Below are 23,952 nucleotides of genomic sequence, written 5' to 3'. Positions count from 1 at the left end.
AGTTCTCCATACGCCAGTAGAAACTGACAGTATTAATAAAAGTATCAAGTATTTTATTACCATGTTTTGAATAGCAGGGATTGATGGTGAGCTGGATTTGTAACTTCTGGTATAAATTTACAGAGTTCAGTGGCAAGATATAGTAGCTGAATGTGACCAGTGCGCCAGGCATCGGTGCCAGACAGAGATGTTTCTTTGTGCCACTTGATTCACATCACATTACCAGGGCAGGAATTAAAACCTGATAGTTTGAGCCACCATGCCAGGGGCACAGCCTTTTAGCCCAGCCCAGGAGAGGAAGACAACCTTCCATCTCCAGGCTGGGCGAGCCCCGCTGGGTGGGCAAGCAGCACTCAAAAGGTTTGTGTGACGTTTGCAGACTTTCAGGTAAAGAGGAGATGGGTGAGAAGTGAGGATGCGTTGCTGTGGTTTCTGGAAACTTCCCCAAAATTAAGAACCAGAGGCAAAGATAAGGGATGGGAGGATATGTCGTGGCACTGCATCCTTCCATCTTTGTCTTCACAAAGCTAGCTTTTGGCTTTAGGGGAAACTGAGGCTCTGCTGGACTGATAACCAACAGCAAAGGAAAGTGACAGGGATCACTGTCTCTTACCAAGTTCCCCAGCCTTGTCAGGGAGTGGGTGGGACAGGCACCATCTCTGACATGGCTCAGCAAGTGCCTAGTTCTTTCTTCTCTGCTTAGAGGTATAGTTCAAGCCAGAGCCCAGCTCTGAAACGTGGCATTTCATCTTTGGATGGGGGTACATGTTGTCCCCTCAAGTGTAATGGCACAGTCAAAGCACAGCCCCAGCTGACAGACAGCAGCCAGACAGCGAATAATTGAGTAACGTTGCCAGGCTGGAAAGCATTAATGGCATCAAAAAGGCCTTTGTCCTATAGACAGTCCCAGGCCAATGGCTCTATCAGGCAATCATTCTTCAGGCCCTGTGCCAATTATAAATGAAGCTGGAAAGCTGTATTTCTCAGTTAATGCATGACAGGGCTCGACTACATGAAAAGGCAAAGCGTGAGGGCTGAGGGCTTGCTTGATTGCAAATGCAGGGGATGGGGCTGTGTTTTACAGACTCTGGTGTGAGAGAAGGCGAAGGAGGAGAATGAGCATCCACTGATCCAGGACAGAGAGTTTCTTGGATCCAGCGGGAAACAATGAACAGCAATCCCATGCGTTGCAGGTGAAGAATCAGCCTGCTGTTCATTAATAATGTGTCTGGGAATTGCCTTGTTTCAAATCAACAAGCAGTCAGAAATGAATGAAGTACAGAAAGGGTACAAAAAGGCTAGCCATTTATTGTAAAATCTGACATAGTTTGTTCCTAACAAAGGAACAACAAAATCCAAAGTGACAAGTGATGGCAAAGCAGAACATTATATACTCTGGGCTCCAGCTAATAACATGTAGCATTGTTAGACATTATGCAGTGGAGAGATAATATTTATATTGGCCAGATTCAGTGTTAACTAGAGGAAAATTGCTGTTTAAAAGAGGAAAGCTTAAAATGATGAGATTGGAAAGACTGCACACCTTCATGTTGTGAATGTAATTGGAAGATCTTAATGCTAATTGGGTATATAGAGAAGTATAACCTTTTTTTTTCTGATTTTTTTTCTCTTCTCTCTCTTAGTCCTAAAATTGAGCTCCTGTCCCTAACAAGGCTGGTTTTATAATAATATCACTAGGGAGAAGACATACTTGTTGATTTAAAAATAAAACTGTTTTTAAAAAACTGGAGGATAAAGAAGGAGAAAAAAGAATCTAAGCTAGTCTAACGTTGAGATCTAGTCTTACACAAATCCTGGTTTTCAGTGGAAGGGACTAAACCCCCTCCCAACTGTTATTATGTCTTGACCTGCAAACAGGACACAGCCCTGGCAGTCTTCAGAAACCAGAGGAGTGGAAAGAGCAAAGGGATAGTCTGGATCAGTATGATCTGATTTAAAGGCTGGCTGTTTCAGGCATACTGATGCATTCAGTGGGGTAGTAGTGCTCAGGCCAAGGTCCAGAGAGCAGCAAGAATTGGTCCCTCAGCTCACCACTCATGCACAGAATAAGAAATATGGTGAGCCACCCACTGGGAAAGATGAGGATGGGCCTGAAACAGGAGCTCGCTCTGCAGTAGTAGCTGTGAGAGTGAGAATATCACAGAAGCACTGTTCCACACCATTCCTCTAGGTATTAGTTATTCATCACTTTGAACTCTAGGTTTATTACATGTCTGTGCAAAGGTAAAAGGTAAGATGAAGAAAATGGCTTTTGCTGGCTTTTTGTTAAAGGAAAATTGTCTCAGGCTTCCCTTTTCCTGAAGAAACAGCAGCGTAGCTTTTTTCTGTACCAAATCTTACTTTTGTGTTTGCTTGGGAAATGATAAGTTATTGTAGGGACTCCATGGTGATGCTTCAAAGAAATGTGAATAGAAGTGGGAAAAGATTTAACCTTTTGAAAAGCAGAAATTGCTTTGAAAACAAGGTTAAAGCTGCCCACTGCATTTTGCTGCAGATAAATGTAAAATGCACTCTGGGAGATGGAAGAAATAAGCAGGACACAGAAACAGATTAAGAAAATACTCTCTACAAAAGCTATAATGCAGATGTAAATGGAAAGTAACAGCAGCTAACAGAGAGAACAAGGGCTTACAATAAGACACAAAAAAAAAAAAAAAAAAAAAAAAAAAGAGGTAAATATTCAGATACATGCTGTATTTAGGGTCTGCAAGCCAAGAGAGACAGTAACACCTTTCAAATGTGGTATTCGGAGGATGGTACAGCATTGAAGATGCAGTATTTTTAAGAGATGTTTCTTTTAGGAAGACCATGGAAAGAAGATAACTATAGCAATGAAAAGGTTAAAACCTGGGAACCACTACAGAATTGTTCAGGATCAGACCCACATGATATTTATTGACCCAATTTATAGCTGGTTCTATCAGGGAATGTGCACACTGAAGGAGTAGGGTGCAAGATAAGGGCCAAAAGGAAGCTGAGATGAGGTGTTGGAGACAGTCTGAACTCAGTATGGGGAGCTGAACTCAGTATGGGGAGCTACTTCTCTGGATAACGAGCCTGTGTGCAGTTCCACATGAACCATCTCAGCTGAACAGTTCCTACTAGCAAAGTTTGCTCATTTAAAAAGAGCTTCACTTTCTCAGTGCTACATTTCTTTTTTTTTTTTTCCTATGGCAAATCAAAAGTCATGCAGAAAGCTGAAGAATAGCGCTCACTCAAAAAAAAGAAAAAAAAAAAAAGGAAGAAAAGAAAAGAACCTCATAGCTCTTGACAGTGCTTCTAGGTAGTAATTTACAGCCTGCAACCTCTTTTCTGCAAGGATCGGTCCATGGAAAGGAAAATGCACTCCACGTCTTTAAATTTGATGCTGTCAGACCTGTCACTTTCATCTGATGATTGAAAGACTGCAGTGTCACAGCATCACTTCAGACATCTGGTGTCTAATTGAGAAGGATTCCTCTATTAACTGTGACCCTCCATGACTCCTCTCAGGCAGGGAGAAAAAGGGCTTTGACAAGCTGCCTGTAGCTCACAGGTTTCACAGTAGAAAGATGAAGATCATTTAGCATGTGTTGTTTGGGGGAAAAAGACAGTTGAGAGAGGCTGTGATAACAGTGTCCCCTATAAACAGAAGGAAACTGCTTATTAAACATAGCAAAGATGCTGTGATGAGAAGATCTCTCTGGGCAGCTTGTTCAGAACCAAATGAGAGCTAAAGGAACATCACTGGCAGCAGCTTTCTGAGTCCTAGGTAGCTGAAATCCTAGTGCATACAGGTGCTGCTTCAACTGGGGTAACTGAAAGCTTTAATACAGCATATCCCCTCTCCTCTCTGCAGTACTGTGTCACTGGAGTCTTCTTGCTTCCCCTGACATCGGGATTGTGCCTTCCCGGGGTACATTCTGCATGGCCACTGATGCACTTTAATTAAGGCATCCCTGAATCGTACACAGGCAGGTCCTCATTCAAACAGCATTTGGGGTGTGTGAAAAGGGAATTCTGCATTAAGCTTTGTGTGTTATTTTAAACGTTTTTTACTAATAATATATCATTGTATTGTCTGATTGCTTTCCCAGCTCTTCACATTTGGCTGGAGAGAAGACATCCGCCCTGGGGAGCCACTTCACACCAGGAAGTTCTGCTTCGACGCCATCTCGCACAGTAGCCCTGTCACACTGTATGACTGTCACGGGATGAAGGGAAACCAGCACTGGAGCTACAGGAAGGTCAGAGTCACTGTGGGGCATCTCAGAGCTTGAGGCCATCTTGAGTCTCTATTCAGCACAGGCTTATGATTTCACATCAGAGAAGTTGTGTTTTAAAATCCACTGCATCCTATTCCAATTTAAATTTGTGGAAAATCTCTAGAATATGTTCCTTTTGAGCATTCAGATATTTAGGTCAAATTTAAATGAAAATGGATCTGATCCAGCTCAGAGGGTGGCTGTATTGGATCTGGTCCCTGAAAGGTGTTTTACCATTCTGGTGCTTCAAGATGCTCGTGTCATTTTAACAGAGGCACTGTTGGAAATATTTTCATCCGATGTGACAGCAGCAAGACACGCTGCTCATGAGTTAAATGTACTTTACTACATTTTAAAGATTATAAGAGGCAGAAAAATCTCCCTAAAAAAACCAAAACAAACAAACAAAAAGAATGAAAACAAAAACAAACAAAAAAAAACCCCCACCCAATATCAAAATCAGTGCTGTAAGCCCGAAGGAGGCAGGAGTTTATAAACTAAAGATAAGCAGCTTAGACACTGCTTTGATCTGCTGAACTTCAGCCTGTTTTTATAAATCACTGGAAACAGGAGGTCAAGCTAGAAACCATCAGAGCTTCAGTTATGGTAAAAAGTCCTGGTGATGCTACTGATTTGTTTTTGTTGTTACAGTTTTTTAATGGTTTATCAGCAAGTTGCCTTGATTATTCACTAATAAGCTCTGTGTTCCATTCAGGATAAGGATTTCTCTCACTCATGGCTCAGTTTTCTTTGACCATTGTGCCTTGCCCTTCACCTTGTTTAAGCTGAGGCCAAAGTACCGGGAATTGGTCTTTGCCAGATAAACTTCGATACTGTTCTATGGTTTGAAAATATATATAGTAGAAAATTAATTCAGGATCATTAAAAATAGGTTTCTCCTGGTGCTTTTTTCTGAGTGCCTACTTATTAGCTTGTGCCTTTTTACCTTATTTATTTTGCAAATCATGGTCCACCATAAGATTTTCCAGAAATGTAATCCCTTTGAAGCTGAGGTATTACTCGTAAGAAAGTTTGAATGTATGGGGCAGATATTTAGAGGATATAAATTGTGGTGGTTATATTGCTGCCTATCTGACTTTATAATGCTGTAATAATCCCTTCTTGCTTCAAAACGTTTCCAATTTATCTTTTTGCCTACCCAAGCTGCAAATCAAAAAGCACTCATACCTTTAGCACTTCATTGTTGCTTAATGTAGCTGGTTCATAAGACAAAATGCAGGTCTGGAGCCACCCTCTCTAAGGCTCATCACCTTTGATGAGGACAGAATATAGCAGTTGCCTAAAAAAAATGACATTTGGAAAAAATACACAGTGTAAGTTTTATTGAATTCTCTGCACAGCTTCATTTTTAATTTCCAGGAGGCTGACAGGGCTCATATAAAAATTCTCAATGCAAGACAGGAATTTCCATCTTAGCAAGAAACACTAGAAAGTTTTGTTATGAGGGAAGTACTGACACATTCTTAACTGTAATCCCAGCCTGACAAGCAAGCTGGTCAATTTGCATAAACCTTCAAGTTAAGAAATTGCATTGGAATAATAGAACTATATACATGGTTTTCTTTAAGTTTAGTTTTAGTTTGCTACACAGTAAGTATTTCTTAATGTTTCCTGTAGTCTATTTCCTCAGATAAAGGGCAGTTTTATATTAGAGATTTCTGGTAGTACAGCTATACCTCCAAAAACCTTCTATGTGATATAATCCTTTCCCAGCTTTGAAAGCATCTTGGCAATAGAACTTCTAGTGTTTTTCCCCCTATAAAACTAAAACTGATCTGTACTACAGCCCTTTACCTAGGGAATGGTATGCTAGTGAATCTGCACCCCAAATAAATAAGAATAATAATGTGGGTAAGAAGAAAGTGTTTCCTTTTAAAAAACAGAGTTCAGGTCAGCTACTCTCTTCTGTTCTCTGCACCATTACAGACACTGTAGCTTCCTAATGGTCATGTATCCATCGTGCCAAAAATGCCTCTCCTGCTTTAGCAGAAATGACCTTGCTTGTCAATGTCTGATGCCTAATATGAGGCATTCCTTAGCATGCTGTCATATTATGTCTATAAAACTAAAAGATAAGAGGTTTTTATTCATTTAAAGATGAGTCTCTTCTCACGATCATTCACATCCTTGAGCCACTGATAAAAAGTTATGGCTGTGAAGTGATTACAAAGTGCTGCAAATGCAATTTGAAGCCAGGCTCTATTTTGGGATTCCATGCTCTTGTATCATAGAAATCCTAACAACCTGGTTTTGGATCCTGGTGAATAAAAACAGCTTAAATATTTTAGTGGCAAGTAGACTACATTAATATTTTACTTTGGGTAAGGAGTGCTCTTCTGGAAAAAATGTACAGCCTATCCCCATTATGTGTGCTTTGCTTCTCATTGCAGCACAGTCTCAGAGCACGCAAACCACTTTCTTTTCAGATAAATGAAGCCAAAACTACCACTAATAAACGTGTCAAAAAACTGTTCTTATTCCCATACTGCTTAAACTACATCTGGGCAGCTATTTGAAAGTCTCAGAAGTCTGCAGTATTAAGTAATCAATTTTCTTAGGTCCCATCTGAAATACTGGTCTACAGCCAAGTTTACCTTTGAGAAAACCCTGTAAGAAGCAATGGAGCAGAATAAATCCAAGCAGTACTGCAAACATTGCCATGAGTGGTAAATAGAAGAATGTGAGTAATGCCAGGACAAAAAATATTGGCACCATTTTGGAGCAATGTAAGATATTAGATAGATAAATGTAAATAAGCTGTAATTATTCGATATTTGGGAGAATGGTTTTAGCTTCTCAAGATAAAGCTATTTCTTTGACTCTGATATTCCTAAGCACATTAGAGCCAATGATAAGCAGTGCCTACATATTTCTGTTCCTCATAATGAAGGAATACACCTCTGGTTTTCAATGTAGCATCGTTCTGGGCTGACAGGTAGAGCACTGATTCTGATAAAGTAGGATTCGATTTATGTGCCACAGGCCCACTGCTGCTATTTGTAGAGTAGAAGTACCCAAGAGAGGACTGATTTGGTAGGTCTCTAAAAAGAAACAATTGTGCAAAATCAATTTCATTATATGGTAATTTTACCCTGAGCCTAGTGATTATGATAGGTGCTAGACTGACAGCATCAAAAACTGTGCCCAGGAGATGGGGGTTTCCTCAGCCTCCTGACAGCTGCAGGGACAAACTGTAAGAGTCCGTTCACTTGTTAAACAGGAGGTGCACAGATTGTTCCCTCAGACAGACAAAAACATGTCATAGGGATAGCAGCTTTTATCAGATGGGCATCAGTCCTCCTGAAACTGCACTAGAGCTACCAACTAATTTCAGATAAACTACCACAGCTGATAATGACTTCCAGTTGCTCTTGACATTGGCCATAGTTACAGCAGTGACCTATAAGAAATGAAATGTGTCATTACCAACCACCCTGAACTGTCAAGACCAGCTATCATATGGAGGCGTTTCTCCTTCTGCAAATAATCTTCAGGCTTGCCTTCATGCAGAAGGAAAAAAAAATATTCTGCTGTTTTCAGATATTAGAATTGTCTCCACAGGAGCACTTGTGGTTTCTCAATATCGGTGTAAAGAGGAATTTATGTATTTCTCTTGTAAAGCTCTTCTGTGGAATGCACACAACTGTTACTCCTTGAAGTCCTGAGCCTGTTTCCACTGAAATGCAGTGGAAGATAAGACCACTAGGCTTTGACCTTAAATCAGAATAAGCTTGAGATGATAAATTAATAGGCCTTTATAGCTAAGTCAGCCAGAAGTTTTTCCAGAGTGGTAACTGTGTCCCTATTCTTAAAAGACACTCTTCTTTCCTAATAACCAGACTCTCTAAATAAAAGCACCAATAAGTGCTTCACTCAAAAGTTTCCTGCCTGTGATATTTCTATAAGAAAGACTGCCAGCTTTCTGGAAAGGCTGGAGTGTTTTTCATAGCAAGCTTTTTTGTGCTGAAGCTGTTTCCGTTCTTCTTTTACCAGCTCTCTTATTAAAGCTTCTAGTATTCCATCTTTGGCTTCCTAATAGCTTGGCTGGCCCTCATGCCCAGCTATACTGCAAGGAAAACTCTATGCCCCCTTCCTGCAAAGTCCCACATCAGGCAGGGTGGGCATGGCACAGACACCGTGTCCTGATTTTGGGCAGTGCCACTCTATCAAGCTCTTACTAGTACAGGAGGAGCTGGCGAGGAGCAGATGGGTGCCTGCACCACCCCACAGGGTGCCTGGCAGTTCTTACAGGCCTACAGCAGCCCTTTGTACACAGTATAGTTATCCTGTTCTTGCAAGCTGAAGTATCCTGCCTGCTCTCCTTGTAGAACATGAGAGAAAGGCCTCTACTTATTTGGTTTATGCCTGTCAGCTTTGATGGCATCCCTCTGAATTTCAGTCTGGTGGGGAGGTGTGTGTTCATCCACTGGTTTTGAGGAAAGGCCAGTGCTGAAGGTAGAACCGTGTGAAAGGCAGATGTAACACCATCCCCCTCAGCCAGAGCACAAGGTACTTTTGACTTCATTCTTCATTGCATATATTAATTTTAAAAAGAGGCATTGTACTTTACCATTTCTTCACAAACCATGAATCAATGAATTTAATCTTTCTAAATTAAGAAAAAAAAAAAAACAACTTAATTTTTCAAAGAGGTTTTAAATAGCTGCTGTTTCTGTTTGTTTCCGTACATTGTTTTGAATGTGCGGTATTTTTAAAGAGAAGGTTTTATGATTGTTGCTCAGCACCCAGAATACTTGCATGAGTTTTTAATCAATTGCAATTTGACAAGTAGGGGATTTTTTCCCTCTCACAAGCTGGGCAAACAGGCACATCCTGGATTAGTATTAAAATACAGTCAGGGCATCATCGGCATGGAGGGGAAAAGCCTCAATGTGGTTTACCAAGAGTAATCTGAAATTTATTTCAACAGATGCAGTACAGTCCCTGGAAACTTTCAAACCATCTAATGACTCTCACATCTGTCTCTCAAAACACTTGCCTACATGAACTAAGTATATTGAAACTACCCAACTCACCACCTGCTCAACTGAGTAGTTTCTGCTTTCACAGAGATTCACATCAGGTTATTTATTATTCACTCCCGTTTTGTGAAGCAAAATTAATAAAACTAATCATCATAAATATGCTTTTTAAAGCAACTTAATCCGTGCTTACCCTCCCAAAATCTCCATATGGAGCTAAATCAGTGTTAGTATTTCCATCTTATTTGGAGAGAGAGTATATTTCAGTGGCTGGTCTTAGCAAGGCCACAGCCATTGAATAGGATGAGGACATCAATCCTGTGTCCATCTGTCCCCCACTTCAGTTAATAATTTGTTTTTAATATCTTCACCAAGTTGAAGATTTTACAGTTCCCCCTGCCAAGAAACACAACACTGTCAAGAACAAGACTTTTCTAAAAAAAACCCAAACAAATCCATTTTTCAGGTTCAGACATTTAAATGGGCTCCAAGCAAATACACAGTATGCAAAGATATTAAAAGATGTTGTATTTTTTCCATTATATTATGCAGGTGTTAGTCAAGGACCAAATTATGTCTCCCTCTTTCTTGAATCCCCACTTTCATAAAGGATAATAGTCCAAGGGAAGAAAAAACTCCTTTCTCTACAGCTTTCTAATAATAGCTGCTGTTATTATATCGGGTTAGTACACAGAGACCACAAAATCATTTCAAACAGGGCTGTTTTAATCCATGTTCTGTAAAATTAGAACACTTCCAATGATTTAGCATTTGCTACTTAATTCTTTTTTTTTTTTTTTCATTCCTGTAGGACAAAACTTTGTTCCATCCGGTAAGCAGCAGCTGCATAGATTGCAACCCAGCTGAGAAGAAGATTTTCATGAACAGATGTGATCCCTTATCTGAAACTCAACAGTGGATTTTTGAACATATTAATATGACTGTTTTAGAAAAATTTAACAGCAAGGCCAGTTCCTAGAAGGAAAAAAAAGCAGAAAAAATGAACACACCTATTTACGTACAGACTGCAGACTACAATTTTGCCAGCATCTGGGTCAAAGGAATCAGGAATTAAATTTCCTAGATCCAGGAAATCTGTTCTGAGGATTAAGAAAATGCCACAGCAAGAGCCAGCAGGCTGTCCTTGTGGATATACAGTATCTGGAGAACTTGGCCAAGAGCCTCACCGGATGCTGCTGAGAACTTCAGGCTGAAAATTCCCTTGCTGGTCAAGGGAAAAACTTTGTTTAAAAACTATTTAAAAATACTCCAAGTTAATAAAATAAAACAAAACTCTAGAGTTTCTCAGGTCAAATCCTGCTGTAGTGAGTAGCTCAGAACAGACACTATGATTTGGGATGGGTTTATGGTGTGCATGATGCCTACAGGAACCTGAAGAAATCCCAGGTTTTAGAATTAAACATGCTGGTAGAAGAATAATGATGTCCCAGCACTCCCGAGACAAGATATATGTTCTGTTGACATTCTTTTAATAAAAGGTTGGGTTAAGCAGGTTTAACCCTCAGAACTGCTGCAATTAATTTTAAATACCTCCCTTTTACATTCCATTCATTACCAAAATAGGAATGGTAGAAATCTTAGGGTCTAGAATTACACTGTAGTGAAGCATGAAATAAACTGTATGGTTTTGCCCTCACTTTTCCCCCCTTTAGGAAAAATAAAGCAAAGCAATCAAATTTCTATATATGATATATTTAGCAATTGTGATTCAAATCCCATTGTCACACAAGGTGAGATTTTTTTTTTAGTGACAAATATAACAGCAGCAGCTGCAGCATAATGAAAGGCTTGTGGACTATCTGTCTTTTTTAAAGGTAGAATCTTTACCAACATATAAATTAAATCGAAAATAGGCTGGGGGAAAAATCAGGAGGGAAGTGGGAAATAATTGCATACTGCATGCTAAACTAGGTTAGTCAAATTAATACTGGTGCTGCCATCACCTAAAAGCACGTTGACTCCCTGCAGCGCAGCTTAAAAGATCTTGCAGTGCTCCTGACACAGAGGAGTGGAGAGAAAAATTGACTTGAAATCATTTGGGTGGTTTCAGAGTTTTTGAAATCTGTGATGGTAATCATGTGAACTTTTTAGAGTGAGCAAGTGAATGGTATTGTAGATGTCATGAGGGAGGAAACAAGAAGTGCAAGCAAGTCACACATTAATTACATTTTTACGGTACTGTAGGCACAGGCACCATTCAGGGTAACACAGACTTCCATCACACTGATGATCATGATGGGTCCCTCACACCTATTAAGCTGTTGGAGAGAGAGGCCTCTAAAACATTTTAGGGAGGGTGTCTGTGGTTGTTCTTTACTTCATACTGATGTGTGGTACGTGACTGATAACTTTGAGATTGTTCAAGGTAAGAGTGAGTATAAATTTATATCAAGTATATATGTGGCTTTTGCTTGAAAGATGAATTTACAGATGAAAGCACCATAAATGCAGATAGATCACATCCTCTGTGCTGTAACTCCTTTCAGATTCCAAAAATAACATTTTAATTAGGTTGCTTATTTTGATTGCTGGTGAGGTGGCTGACTAACCAAAATACTGATGTGCAATCTACCCTGTTTTGAGGGAGGGAAGTGACTGTGGTTTTTTTTATTTCTCCTTAAGCTGTGTTTATGCACAAAGAGCATTGATTGCATCCAGAGGATGGTTCTAGTACCACTGTGCTATTTTATGGCAACATCTTGTAGTTGGAGGTCATATGGAAGTTTTAGGAGGGGAATTCTGTCCTGTAGTATTCAGGATGCAGGCGCTTTGGAAATTGTGAAATTTCCAATATATTGAGCAATTCCTGCAAGTTATTGAAGAGATCTTTCAAATAATTTAAAGGGATGTGTCCACGGACTTGTCATTTTATGATTTTAAAATAAGTGAGTTTGTTTAGGTATTGTTTAAATTTAATTTGAAGGTACAGTGTGCTCAGGAACAGAAGAAGTAAGGTTCTGGTATGAGACTACTTCAGGTTTGTTTAGCTGTGATTATGCAGAACCAGCCTAGCCTCTGCAAACTGTCAGCTTTCCCAGATGGGGTGCTCACAGCATCATTTATTTGCAGCCTGATCATGAGGAAAGAGGGTTTGGGAAAAGAAGAAAATGGCTGCCTTAAATAAATGCGGCCCTCAAGCTGCTGATTGTAACTGGCCCCAAACTGTCAGTCCTGGAAGCAACACTGTATGCTCAAAATAGAGAGGCAAAGGAGGATTGTTAAACCAGAACAGATTGGTAGGGTTATATCATTCAGTGTCTGACTGCATCTCAGTGGTCTGATCTTGAGATGTCTGATGGGAACTAGGCTGCTCTTAGGGCAGAGGAATTCTATGCCTTTCACAGCCCTTGTTGAGTCATATTGCACAGCACCTTACACTGCCCAAGGGAGCCTTGCACTTACTCGTAGCTGATCACAAATTGTAAACTCTAGCAGTCCTTGTCACAAAGCAATCCATATGACTACTACTTAGATATTGTGGGGAAAGAGAACAGTCCTTACACAGGAATCATTCAACAAAAGTTTTATTAGTAATAAATGATGATCACTGCCTTTCAGTTCAAGTTTGTCTTAGGTGTTCTCCAAAGGTTTCCGCTGATAAGAGTATTTCATTACTAATTTACCATTCAGAATTTCTTTAATTCTTCCTGCAACCATATTTTTTCCAGCCAGTAAACTTCTGAACAATTTGATAGGTTGGAGAGATGTATCTTCCTCTCGTATTTCTCCAGGAGCATTTAACTCTAACACATTCCTTCAAAAGATTATGAAATTTCTTCAGAGATTTTTTTTTCAATACCAGGTAGTATGAAAACATTTTAAATGTAGTGCATAGGTGGAATTAAATAGTGTAGGCTCATCATTTCATTGGAGCTATACTGGTTTTCCCAACTAATGAATTGCTTCAGTTTGTTTTTTTTTCAATTGATTCTTTTATGGCTTTAATCAAGATGTCTGAAAAGAAGATATTTATATCTTTAAGATCTTTAAGAGTTCATCAGCATCTACCCTAAATATTTTCCATTTAGGGTTAACTAACCTTTTTTTTTTTTTTTTTTTTTTTTTTTTTTTTTTTTTTTTTGTGGCCAGCAAACTACTACAACTGGAGAGAGCACCTGGAAAAACTGAAACAAACTCCAAGTGCAACTAAAACTCTAAAATAACATATTCCAGAATCTAAACTAAACAGAGGCCTAGCAGGACAGGGCTCAAAGGAGAGAGGAGCTGGAAAACAAAGCCTTTCATGTGTGGGAGAGCAGCCTTGTGGCAGAGACATGACAGGACTTCACTTTTCAATGGCCACAGTCTTATTTCAGAAAAATGAGACTGCTTTAGAACAAATGTTTCTGCAACAGTATGGATATGTTAATGGTATAATACGTTATTCCTGAGTGTGATCTGCTTATGAATAAATGGTCTCTAGCTGCTGAACTAAGTCTGCCTCATGATAAAGACAGACTAAGCTTAAAGGGAAGCTGAAAAGCACTTAACAACCTTTGATTGCTGGCAATTTACCAGGCATCAATGTCTCCAGTGACCTTAGTGAAATCTTATGCCACATAGAAGAAACGTGTATAAATAGCTTGACCAAATTGATTAGATAGGTGGCAGTTCTGCAGGAGTGAATATTACCTTTGTCAAAAAAAAAAAAAAAAAAAAAAAAAAAAAAAAAAAAAAAAAAAAGTCATAATCACAATTCATTTGCATTTTTACTGATAACTTCTGCAAGAGACTGGATGAGGGAGACCCTTTTAGCCTACCTAGATGGATTGGAGATGGAGAATTTTAGAAAGGCAATACTGGCAAGCTTTCAGTGTGGCTGACACTAGGGTTGCATCCATTTGCTATTTAAAGAGCATCTGTAATGCTGATAACCCGGTGCATTTCAAGAGAACACAGCACATATGTTAAAAAAAAAGGAATATGATAATGGTTTTATTTCTCTTTTTTAATCCATCAGGGTTGTTGGGGAAATAATTTCAAAGCCTTTAAAAAAACACAAGCTGATCAGAAGTAATGTTTTTATAGCTGACACTAGTATTATAATGTTCATTTATTCCTTTGTTTAGCCCCCTCCCAAATATGTTCCATATTCTCTGAAAAAGAGTACAAGTGTCCAAGAGTGCTTTTACATAACATTTTCAGGATCTCGCCCTATCTGAAAGTTTTAAAAAATTAGGAAATGTAAACCAAAAGATAACATAAAAACCAAATGAAGAATACCTAGAGACTAAGTACCAAGTACCTAAGTACCTATTACCTAAGTACCAAGAGACTTAGCTAAATGTTTTCTAAGATAGTATCTTTCAACTGGAGAATTTTAGATGAGTAAGTAATAGAGTTATTAAATCTTTAGTGTGTAGTGCTTTCTATTTAAGATTCTTAATTTTTTTAAAATGTAGTGAATTTGTGTAGCTAGTTGCTGACAGATTTTTTTTAACCACATGTAATACATAAATGTGTTCTTAGGTCTCTTAAATTTTTCACTCCTCATATTTCCTTGTTATAATTCTGAATGCAGTGGATTTAAGAAAATCTGAACACAGGAAAAAAAATGTCTGAAAGGTAAGAAACATATATAAAAACAAATAATGAGAAAATTTAGCTAGAGAATTTCAGAGAAATGCATTACGTTTCCAAAGCTTGAGCAGCATTCAGAAAATACATTTGCTCTATGCAGTGGTTTTCTGTTCTTTTAGTGTATCATTAATATCATACATTAATATGGTACTACTCCTGGGGCAGGACTCCTGAACCTAGTATTACTAGCATTTGGACTGCATGGTGCCAGAGGGGAAAGAATCTAGTAAGAGCTTCTGATAAAACTGTATTCAAACATTGCAGTCTGGTATGCCTTAAGATTTTCCTTGTTTCTAAGGTTTCTGTTATCTTAGTATTTTTTTCTTTTTCACAGGACCTGGCAATGCAGTAGGTACTTCAGTGGGCCTTATAAAAACAATGCAGACAACAGAGGAAGAAAGAGGACGTGGGTTAAAACAATAATTATTTGTGGTTACCTAAAGGTGTGTTTACCACAGCACTGTCCAGTAGGTTAAATATACACAAAGAGAAGTTTGTATATTTTGTGCAGCCGCTTTGGTAGATGCTTCAGGGAATAGATGAATGAGAAGCAGCCTTGCAAAGTGGGCCAGCAGAAAAGCTTGTACTCAGTAAAAGATGTAGGAAAACTCAGAGTGATCTAATTTAGAAAAGAAGATGAGTAAGACATTGAGATAAATATCATGGACAGTGTACAGAATGTGAGGGGAGCTGCAGTGAGGCAAGTCTGGTGAGTGGTGCTGTCTTAAAGATGCTGAGACATAGGAAAGGAAAACTCAGTCCACATTCACCTTAGTCCTTGTTAATCTTAGCAGGATCTCTAACACTGTCAAAGTATTAGTTGATTTAATTAAGTTAATCCTTGGTCTCATCACTAAATTACTCAACCTGGAAGGAAGCACAGTCCAAGCAAATTTCTGCTGATTACTCTGGAACATCTAATCGGCAAAAGATACCACGAGGCACAGTTTAGTCAAAAACCCCAACTGGCACCAGAACTGAAATATTATCATCCCAAAAGATCTGTAGGCCTCTGGCATCCTTCTGTGAAAAAAAGATTTCACTTGCCTAGAAGAGTGATTGATGGTAATGATCCTAGATTAAGAAGATCAAGAATTGTGAGCTTTCAAGGAGGTGAAAGGCCAAATGGTGAGATTAGGAGCTGGCAGTTTAATTGAGAGAGAAAGGAGCAAATAGGTGGTAAAAGGGAAAAAAGAGGGAATCAGGTTTAATTCCGTATAAAAAGGAAGCATAACCTACAAGGGTCAGCCACTGATAATTTTGTATGCCTGTTCATAGCAGGGCTTGCATGTTTATTTCCATCACAAATATTCTGGAATTGAGAGGCAATCAAGTCCTTTTGCAAGGATTCAAATTTAGAAGGTGTTTCTACTGTTGCAGATCCCTTCCTCAGGATAAGAGTGACTAAAGCTGCTTTGATCTTGACTTGGCAGAGCCTCAAGCCCTTCTGCCTTGTTCTAGCAGAGGGATGGGGAGGAGAAAGGCACCTGAGGAGAAGAGAGAAGTCCTGCTGTTATGGGCCAGTCTCACTACAGATTCTGTCTGTGGAAGAGTTATAGCTCATAGCACAGACAGACAAACATCTTTGAGGGGAAAAAATTTCACTTTGTCATCCATTTTCAAAATTCAGCGCTGCCTAGAGAGGGATGTATGTAAGAACAGGAAGCATCTTATTCAGTGGATATAGTTGGTACAAATGTTTAGAAGCAGATGAACTTCTTGACTTCAAGTTTTTGACTTTTGATTATCCCTATTGAGTTAATATGGATATAAGAAACTGAGTAGAATTATTTTTAAAAATTTTTTTTAATAAGTCACCAACGGGTTATAATGACTTCATCTGAAGGTATTATTCCAAATCTGAAGTGGATGTGTAATTTGTGATGAGTGCACGATACAGGCTAACCTCTAGTCAAGCTGCAGAGAGTCAGAGAGGCTTTATTTACAAAAAGAGAGAGATTGTCCAATGTGCAGCAGCCTTTTGCTTACAGATGTACAGGGCTCTAGTTTATTCCCCAGCATGTCAAAAAAATCAATATCTGTAATGATTCCCATTATCAAAGCAACAATTGCAGAGATGGCAGTAAAACATCACCTTTTCCTTCCTACTAGAAGAGAATCCTTTCACTGGTTTCCTCTATGTCTTTATGCACCTCGAGAGTTTATTTGTAACTGGAGCATATGGATAAAAGTTATACCCTGTCCTTTCACTAAACAAGTTCCTAGGAAACCAGAGTACCAGTGTAAAGGCTGTGCAAATGCACTGTCCAGAGGATTGTCAGCCAAGGAATGGGGGTTTCATACCAAAGAAAAACAAGCCTCCTCAAATGGACATGACCTGGCCATGTGTACTCACAGCCCAGGAAGCCAAACATGTCCTGGGCTGCACCAAAAGCAGCATGGCCAGCAGGGCCAAGGAGAGGATTCTGCCTCTCTGCTCTGCTCAGACCCCACCTGCAGTGCTGGATCCAGCTCTGGGGTCCCAGCACAGGAAGGACATCAACCTGTTGGAGTGAGTGCAGAGCAGGGTCACCAAGTTAATTAGAGGGATGGAACACCTCTCCCATGAGGAAAGGCTGAGGGAATTGGGATTGTCCAGCCTGGCTAAATTCTTTACTGTGAGGATGGTGAGGTAATGGAATTGGTTGCCCAGAGAAGCTGTGGATGCCCCATCCCTGGAAGTGTTGAAGGAGGTTAAATGGGGCTTTGAACAGCCTGGTCTAAGGGAAGGTGTCCCTGCCCACAGCAGGGGAATTAGAATGAGATGATTTTTGAGGTCCCTTCCAACCCAAACCATTCTATGATTCTAAAGTTTTTTCCTTTATTCCTGTCATATCAGCCTCCAAATTGCAGCTGCTGCTCTACATCAAAACATATCATGGTAATCTACACCTGGACGGATAGTGATGCATCAGGCCTCTGCTGCCAGTTTTTCATACAAATCTGCAGCATGGCTATATAAATCTTTTCTTTGGGGCTGGAGGTTGTTCTGCACAGTTGTTATCCTGGCAAGGGGTACATTCCTTCCAACTTTGGCCTGACCTGCAGTTTTCCACCTCAAACTCTGTTGGTTGAAGTAGCTTGATAGTGCCCAGCTCTCCAGGTAATGTGGTTCATTGCACATCTCCCAACACCTCACAGCAGTCCAGTCCACATACACACAGAGACACACAGATACACATACACACATAGGATTAACAAGTGCTAGGTATCAAAATAGAAATATGTGGTCCCTTCTGAGCCTCTGAGGTGCTTGTACTTATCAACTAGTTTTTCTGATGGTCAGAGTGTTTCCCAGGAATCTCTGTAAACACACTTTCCTGCAGGTATCCTGCAAAATATCCATTTCTCTCACTTTTCTGAGAGTCTGGAATTACAGCCTTCACTTGCTGTTAAACAACATTCAGGACAAAACATTTCCTGGCAATTTGACTATTATAAACTATATATAAAGGCCAAGAAGAACTGGAGACAACTTTGTGTAACCCCTGTCCAATGTCCCAGTAGGCAAGACAGCCAGTAATGAGCTGGGCTGATAGGCAGCTAGTAGAGATCAATCAACAAGTGAGATGGAGTTGTCCAATTTTCTGTGAAACAAGGTCAAAATATTTGGTTATTGTGATTTAGGAAATATATCTCTCAAAAAATGGGGAAAATATTTTCAGGTGTGTGCATTTGAAGTATTATACAATAGACTGCAATTAGTAATATATACATTATAATAAGTAAAATGAAAACCTACACTTCTGTGCTGACTAGTCTGAGATAGTTGGCTTAGATGTTATTAAACAATAGCTGTAGAAACTGACCAACTTACTGATGCATTAAAATAATGTTTTCAGGACATGCTTAAAGGATTTACAGAGAGCACATGCCTGTAAATTTCTGGAGTGTTAAGAAGCTGAACTATGGAATAAAAATTGTACACCTGTCCTATTTTATATTTGGATGTATTACATTACAGGATACAAAGTAAAAGATTGCTAAACAACAGTTTCAAAAAAATTACCATGATCTGAATGAATAAATACCTCTCAGAAGCTACAGCATAAATTTTTCAGTTTGTTGTACATCTCCTGCTGCTGAAATAACCTGCTGTGTTGGGTGGGTGAAGAACCAGACAAGCCCAAGCAGCTGCAGGGCTGCCCAGGGCCGCATTGCTGCTCCCATTCCTGCAGCTCTGGCCATGCCAACTGTGTAATATCAACAGAAGGAGAAAACAAAGTCCTCTCCTTTAACAAAGAGCACTGGCAATATTGTAAATCATGTCTTGAATGGCCATCTAAAAGAGAGAAATAAAGAGGTGAGGACAAAACAGTTGTGTACACATAATAGTCCTCAAGTGAGAAGGAAGCATTGAAAATGTTTGTGAGGTACTTTTTTTTTTCCAGTAAAAAGTCATGTAAGTCAAGATTTATTTGTCCCACTTCCACACCAAAAGAAAACCACCAACAAGGCGACAAAAAAAATCCCTAGAAATTCTCAGTACCACTAGTCCTTCTACCTACAACTGATAAGGCATAAAATACATCATCTTCATAAAGAGGATTAATTGTAAAAGTTTAAGAGTCACATAGAAGAAAAGTATTAGTCAATCATCTTCAAAGATTAAGGAAAAAAAGAGTTCATTATTACATATTATTTATCTTTAAAGGAATTATTTTTCTTTTTTTAAATTTGTGTCTCTTTAAGTCCTATAACTTAATTTTATGCATACTCATACACTTCAGTGCTTCAGTGCTGTACATCTATCCTTAAACCTTCTAATATAATATTGTTGATTAAATCCATCCCTGACATCTACTGCATATGGCAGAGTTGTGGTAGGATTTAAGTAGGCACAATGTAATTTTTATTTGTTTCTGAGGGAGGAGTTGAAGTGAACATTGTTTCCAAAGACCCTGAACATCAAATCTAGCAAAACTAAGAGCATGCATTGAAAATGTGACTCCTCCTTGTCTAGAGAGCTTAAAGGATATTGTAGTCAAATGCAAACTGAAGACAGCCCAATCAGGGAAAGAAACTGTGATTTTCTACCTAACCATTCCACTTCAACTGTTTGGGACTAATTTCTTACAGGGGCTTCTATTGAACAAACCTTGGTAACTATCTTCCCATGAACTGGTGATTATAACAAAACAAATTGTAACTCTGGGGGCTTTGATGGGTAACATAAACTTCTATCAAGTCCCTAAAGAGACTGTAGTCATTAACATTACCACCACGACCCTTGGCAAGAGAACAACTAGAAACAAGAATTATTACTAAAAGAACAATAAAGTGGTTTAGATACATCAAGCTCAATTAGGCATTAGTTTTAATATAGCCTAAAGTTAAAAGCTGTAAAACTACAGAGAATTTTCCTATTTGCACCGTTTAAAGTTCACAGCCCAAGGAAAATGCTATGTATAAAGAAACCAGAGAGCCTTCTGTGTCAATTATCTAATTACCTTTGATAACATCAGGTGCAAACCTTCAAGGAAAAAGCTTTAAAGAGCTCTTGCAGGTATGGGTGTATAATGAGGGTAATAAGACTTGTTGCAGGGAGAAGAGAGAGGAGAAGGAACTGCATCTTGCATTGAAATTAATGTCCTGTCCCTGGCTGCAAGAAGGTGAGAGAGTTACACAGTGGTTACTGCAGCATGGTTATCAACTCCAAATGCAGCTTCTCAGCTTGGGAAGAGGGATAGGGAGACTGGGTGTGTCTCTACTTTGACTCTTACTTCCAGGCGGAGATGCTGCTATGCATTCCTGCTAATCAAGGAGAGAATCCAAGCCTGGTTCCTACCTCCTAGGCTCCCTCCTTCCTCTACAATGTCTGTGGATGGGGAAGGACGAGAGCACTTTGTGATCCTGCTGCCTGGGCAGCTCCTTGCAGAGGAGGTCAGTGACAAGATCTCAGCCTACAGACACAGCTCCACCTTAGGGTTTGCATAGGGCAGTTGCCCTCAACTCTCATCATGAAAAGCCTGTGGACCACCAGCTTGGGCAATAGCTCTGACCATTAGCTACTCAGTGATGGTGCTTACATCCCTGCATCCCCCACACCAGTTGGAGGAGTGTTGCCTTTCTGCACAATGGGAATTGCTTTGAGCTCTGGACAACATGCTGCCCCAGCCACATGGGAAGGAGATGTGCCTGCACTTCTGGTCAGCACCAGTATCTGCCCATCTGCCCTCTGACTTTTAAGGGAAATTGTAGTAACTTCTTCAGGTGGAAGCCTTGGTGAGTAGATGCAGAAGAGGGTGTCTGGTGACATGTTTCTTTTTGGATGATTACTCTAATTAGCTTTTTTTTTTTTTTTTTTTTTTTTTTCTTTTAAGATGAGGGGAAAAAACACAGGAGTTTTTAACAGTGTTTTTTTCTTCTGCCTAAGTGATTCTCAAGTGACATTCACCACTGTTTTAATTAAACATGCCTCCTGATTTAGAATTAATAAGTCTCTACTTCAAGGAAACACCAGGGTAAACTTATTTTGGCAGGGGGAAACTAACTGGCAAGTAGAAGGATATAGTCTCCTAACAGACAGAGAAGTGGGAAGACTTCAGAACTGTGGAACTAACCCCAGTAGCAAGCAGCACCTGCAAACTAATCCCACACAACCATTTGCCGCAGAGGTTGGCTCTGTAGCTACTGCCTGAACTAGAGGAGAAGATGTGCACTTTGTCTGGATTACTTGGTTCTTGTCATCTCCTCGGTGCTTCCCAGAACTCCAGTGGAGAGCAGGAAACCTGTCATCATTGGCCATCCCCCTGAAGCCTTTCCTTGGGCCACCCCACATGTTTCAGGTGACCCAGGAGGGTCCATGCTGGAACCACCAGCACAGGAGACTGCAATGAGGGGCAGGAACTGCCAGCTCCTCATCAATCCCACATAGCAATAGACCATGTCAAAGATTTATATAAAGCCTTTACAAGTACATGCTTAGGCTTGGGGTTTTTTTCAGCTGTTTCACTTGGGGTCTTGTTTTTACCTCCTCCTTAGTGACCAGCTGAGCCTTCTCCATTTTCATGACAAGAAACCTGCATTTGCAGCTTTTTAAGAAGGTATGACCCTGACGACTCTTCCAAGACTGGGACACACAACTGACATGAGACCACACCAACCAAAAATCAGGTCAGTGAATAAACTTCTTGATGTTGGCAAGTCAAGTGTCAGTATCAGAAGAGAGCTCCTGAAGTCATTTGGGGTTGTAGACCAGAGAACAAGAACTGTTTGTTTAACTCTTTTTGAGATTGCAGCTTGTGGGAGGGGATGGTGGGGAGACACAGCTTTTCTCTTAAGAAGTATGTATGTTGGTGTAGGGACTGCACATCCTAATTTCCAGTAAATGACAAGCAACAACAATAAATGTCACATCCTGTGTGCTAGCTACTTTTGCTATAGGGAATATTGCTGAACTTCTGTTCCATGGGAAAAAAATACTTTCTCTTGCATTAGCCCTTCACCTGACCCATTAATGAGATATTACACCTTACACCTAAAGGCTAGAGCTGTGGTGATTCTCAGACCAGTCTTGTCAATGCACATGTGATGAAATTAAGGAAAGTCTAGTAATTAGTAAGTTCTGTTTCCAGTTCCCCTGAGATATTCCAGCAAACAAAACTATTTCCCTTCTGAAGCACATGTTTGAAGAAGGGGAACAAAATATTTTTCTATTATTTGCCTGCTAGAATATTCTTTACTTGGTGTCTGAGCACAGTGATGACATATATAAATATTGCAGCTCATCTTTTAAAAAAGCATCATTATATCAGTAATAAAGAAAAAAGTTTGCATTGCAGAAGAAGAGACAACAGTATATCGCAAAATATTTACCCAGAAGAACACCAATTTACAGACTATTTAACAGCAGTTTGTGTACACGTTTAAAGTTTACATCTTTTTTTAACTAAGGTTTTTATTTGTGTGCAAAGTAGTTTTCTGAAAGTAAAAGGATTAGACCCTGTATGGCATCTTTGGATTTATATCCTGTAAAAAGCAGTGATTTAGATCTGAGTTTTTATAGTATGTGGCATGTAAGGTGTGTTTAGCTGCTTGTGGATGTTATTTAGATTTTTTAAAAATATTTTTAATATATCATGGTCTTTATTTGCTTTTCTGGAAAGAACCAGCATGAGCTCATAAGTGTTCTGCTTTAAGCAACATACAAAACCTAATCTCTTTGTTAGTTTAGTAGTCTTACACCATTTGCTAACATTCAACAAAGAAAATTTTCACTGAGAATGGATCTTGGTCCTTCTCTTTTCTCTGGTTTTCTTGAAAAAAACCCAAAACAGCAACAACACAAAAAAACCCCAAACATACAATCCCATCAGTTGACTGGAGGGGGGAAAAAAAAATCAAAAAATACCTCTACAGAGCACCTATTTTTTCAAAGATTATGGAGAAATGAGGGGAGATACAGCGAGGAGCAAAGAAGGGCTAGGAGGAGCTCAGTCAGTGCTTAGCCCTGGGGCAGACTCTTGGTCCTCCTGTGTCCTGTGAGCTGAGTGAACTAGCACAAGGGGATTTTGTACTCTGTCATTAGGGTGCATCTGGTCACAAAACTGGATTGCAGACCTCTCTCTAAGCTTTATTGATCATAATGGTGACAGCTGTATGCAAGGGCCAAATATGAGCTTCCTTGCACAGAGATATTCCCATCTGCAAAGCCAAACCCCAGTGAAAGTTCTGTGGCTCTGCAGTGCTGCTTGGTTTGTGACTGACTGTTAACAGCAGCTGCTCTTGTGGAGGGGGCAAGAAGTCTGCTAGTTCTTAATGAAATACAGTTTATGAGGAGAAAACCTATTGGCACTTGGCTTCTCCCCAAAAAGATGAAGCTGCTGTAACTCCCCTTACAAAGTACACCACCACCCACTGTTTTGAAGCTCATGTTCTCAGGCCACAGTGAAGTTAAGTGTAGGAGAGGTTCCTAAGGGGAACTTTTGCATGACAAAATTCACAAAGAAGTAATTTGCCCCATAAATGCCATAGCTACCTATCCATAGCAAAATATGTGTGTCAGATAACCGAGGCAGCATCTGTATATCCTCACCTAATTGCTCTATTACTTATGGCAATGATGCCTCAGAAGAAATCCT

At 39.6% G+C, this 23,952-nt stretch overlaps 1 protein-coding gene across 1 annotated transcript in view; it reads left to right on the top strand.

The window, feature by feature from the left end:
• The window catches only part of GALNTL6 (polypeptide N-acetylgalactosaminyltransferase like 6), a gene marked incomplete at both ends in the record, with an annotated part of 414,831 nt that extends 404,584 nt beyond the window's left edge, over positions 1 to 10,247 (top strand). Inside the window, 2 exons of the mRNA XM_083860887.1 lie at positions 4,098 to 4,247; positions 10,080 to 10,247. Of these exons, the coding sequence (XP_083717013.1) occupies positions 4,098 to 4,247; positions 10,080 to 10,247 (318 nt within the window). The remainder of the gene's footprint in view (positions 1 to 4,097; positions 4,248 to 10,079) is intronic.
• Between the last annotated feature and the right edge of the window lie 13,705 nt (positions 10,248 to 23,952).

This window comes from Zosterops lateralis (genome assembly GCF_965231275.1).
Source record: "Zosterops lateralis genome assembly, chromosome: 5".
Lineage (NCBI taxonomy): Eukaryota > Metazoa > Chordata > Aves > Passeriformes > Zosteropidae > Zosterops > Zosterops lateralis.
This window is presented reverse-complemented; position numbering and strand designations above follow the sequence as displayed.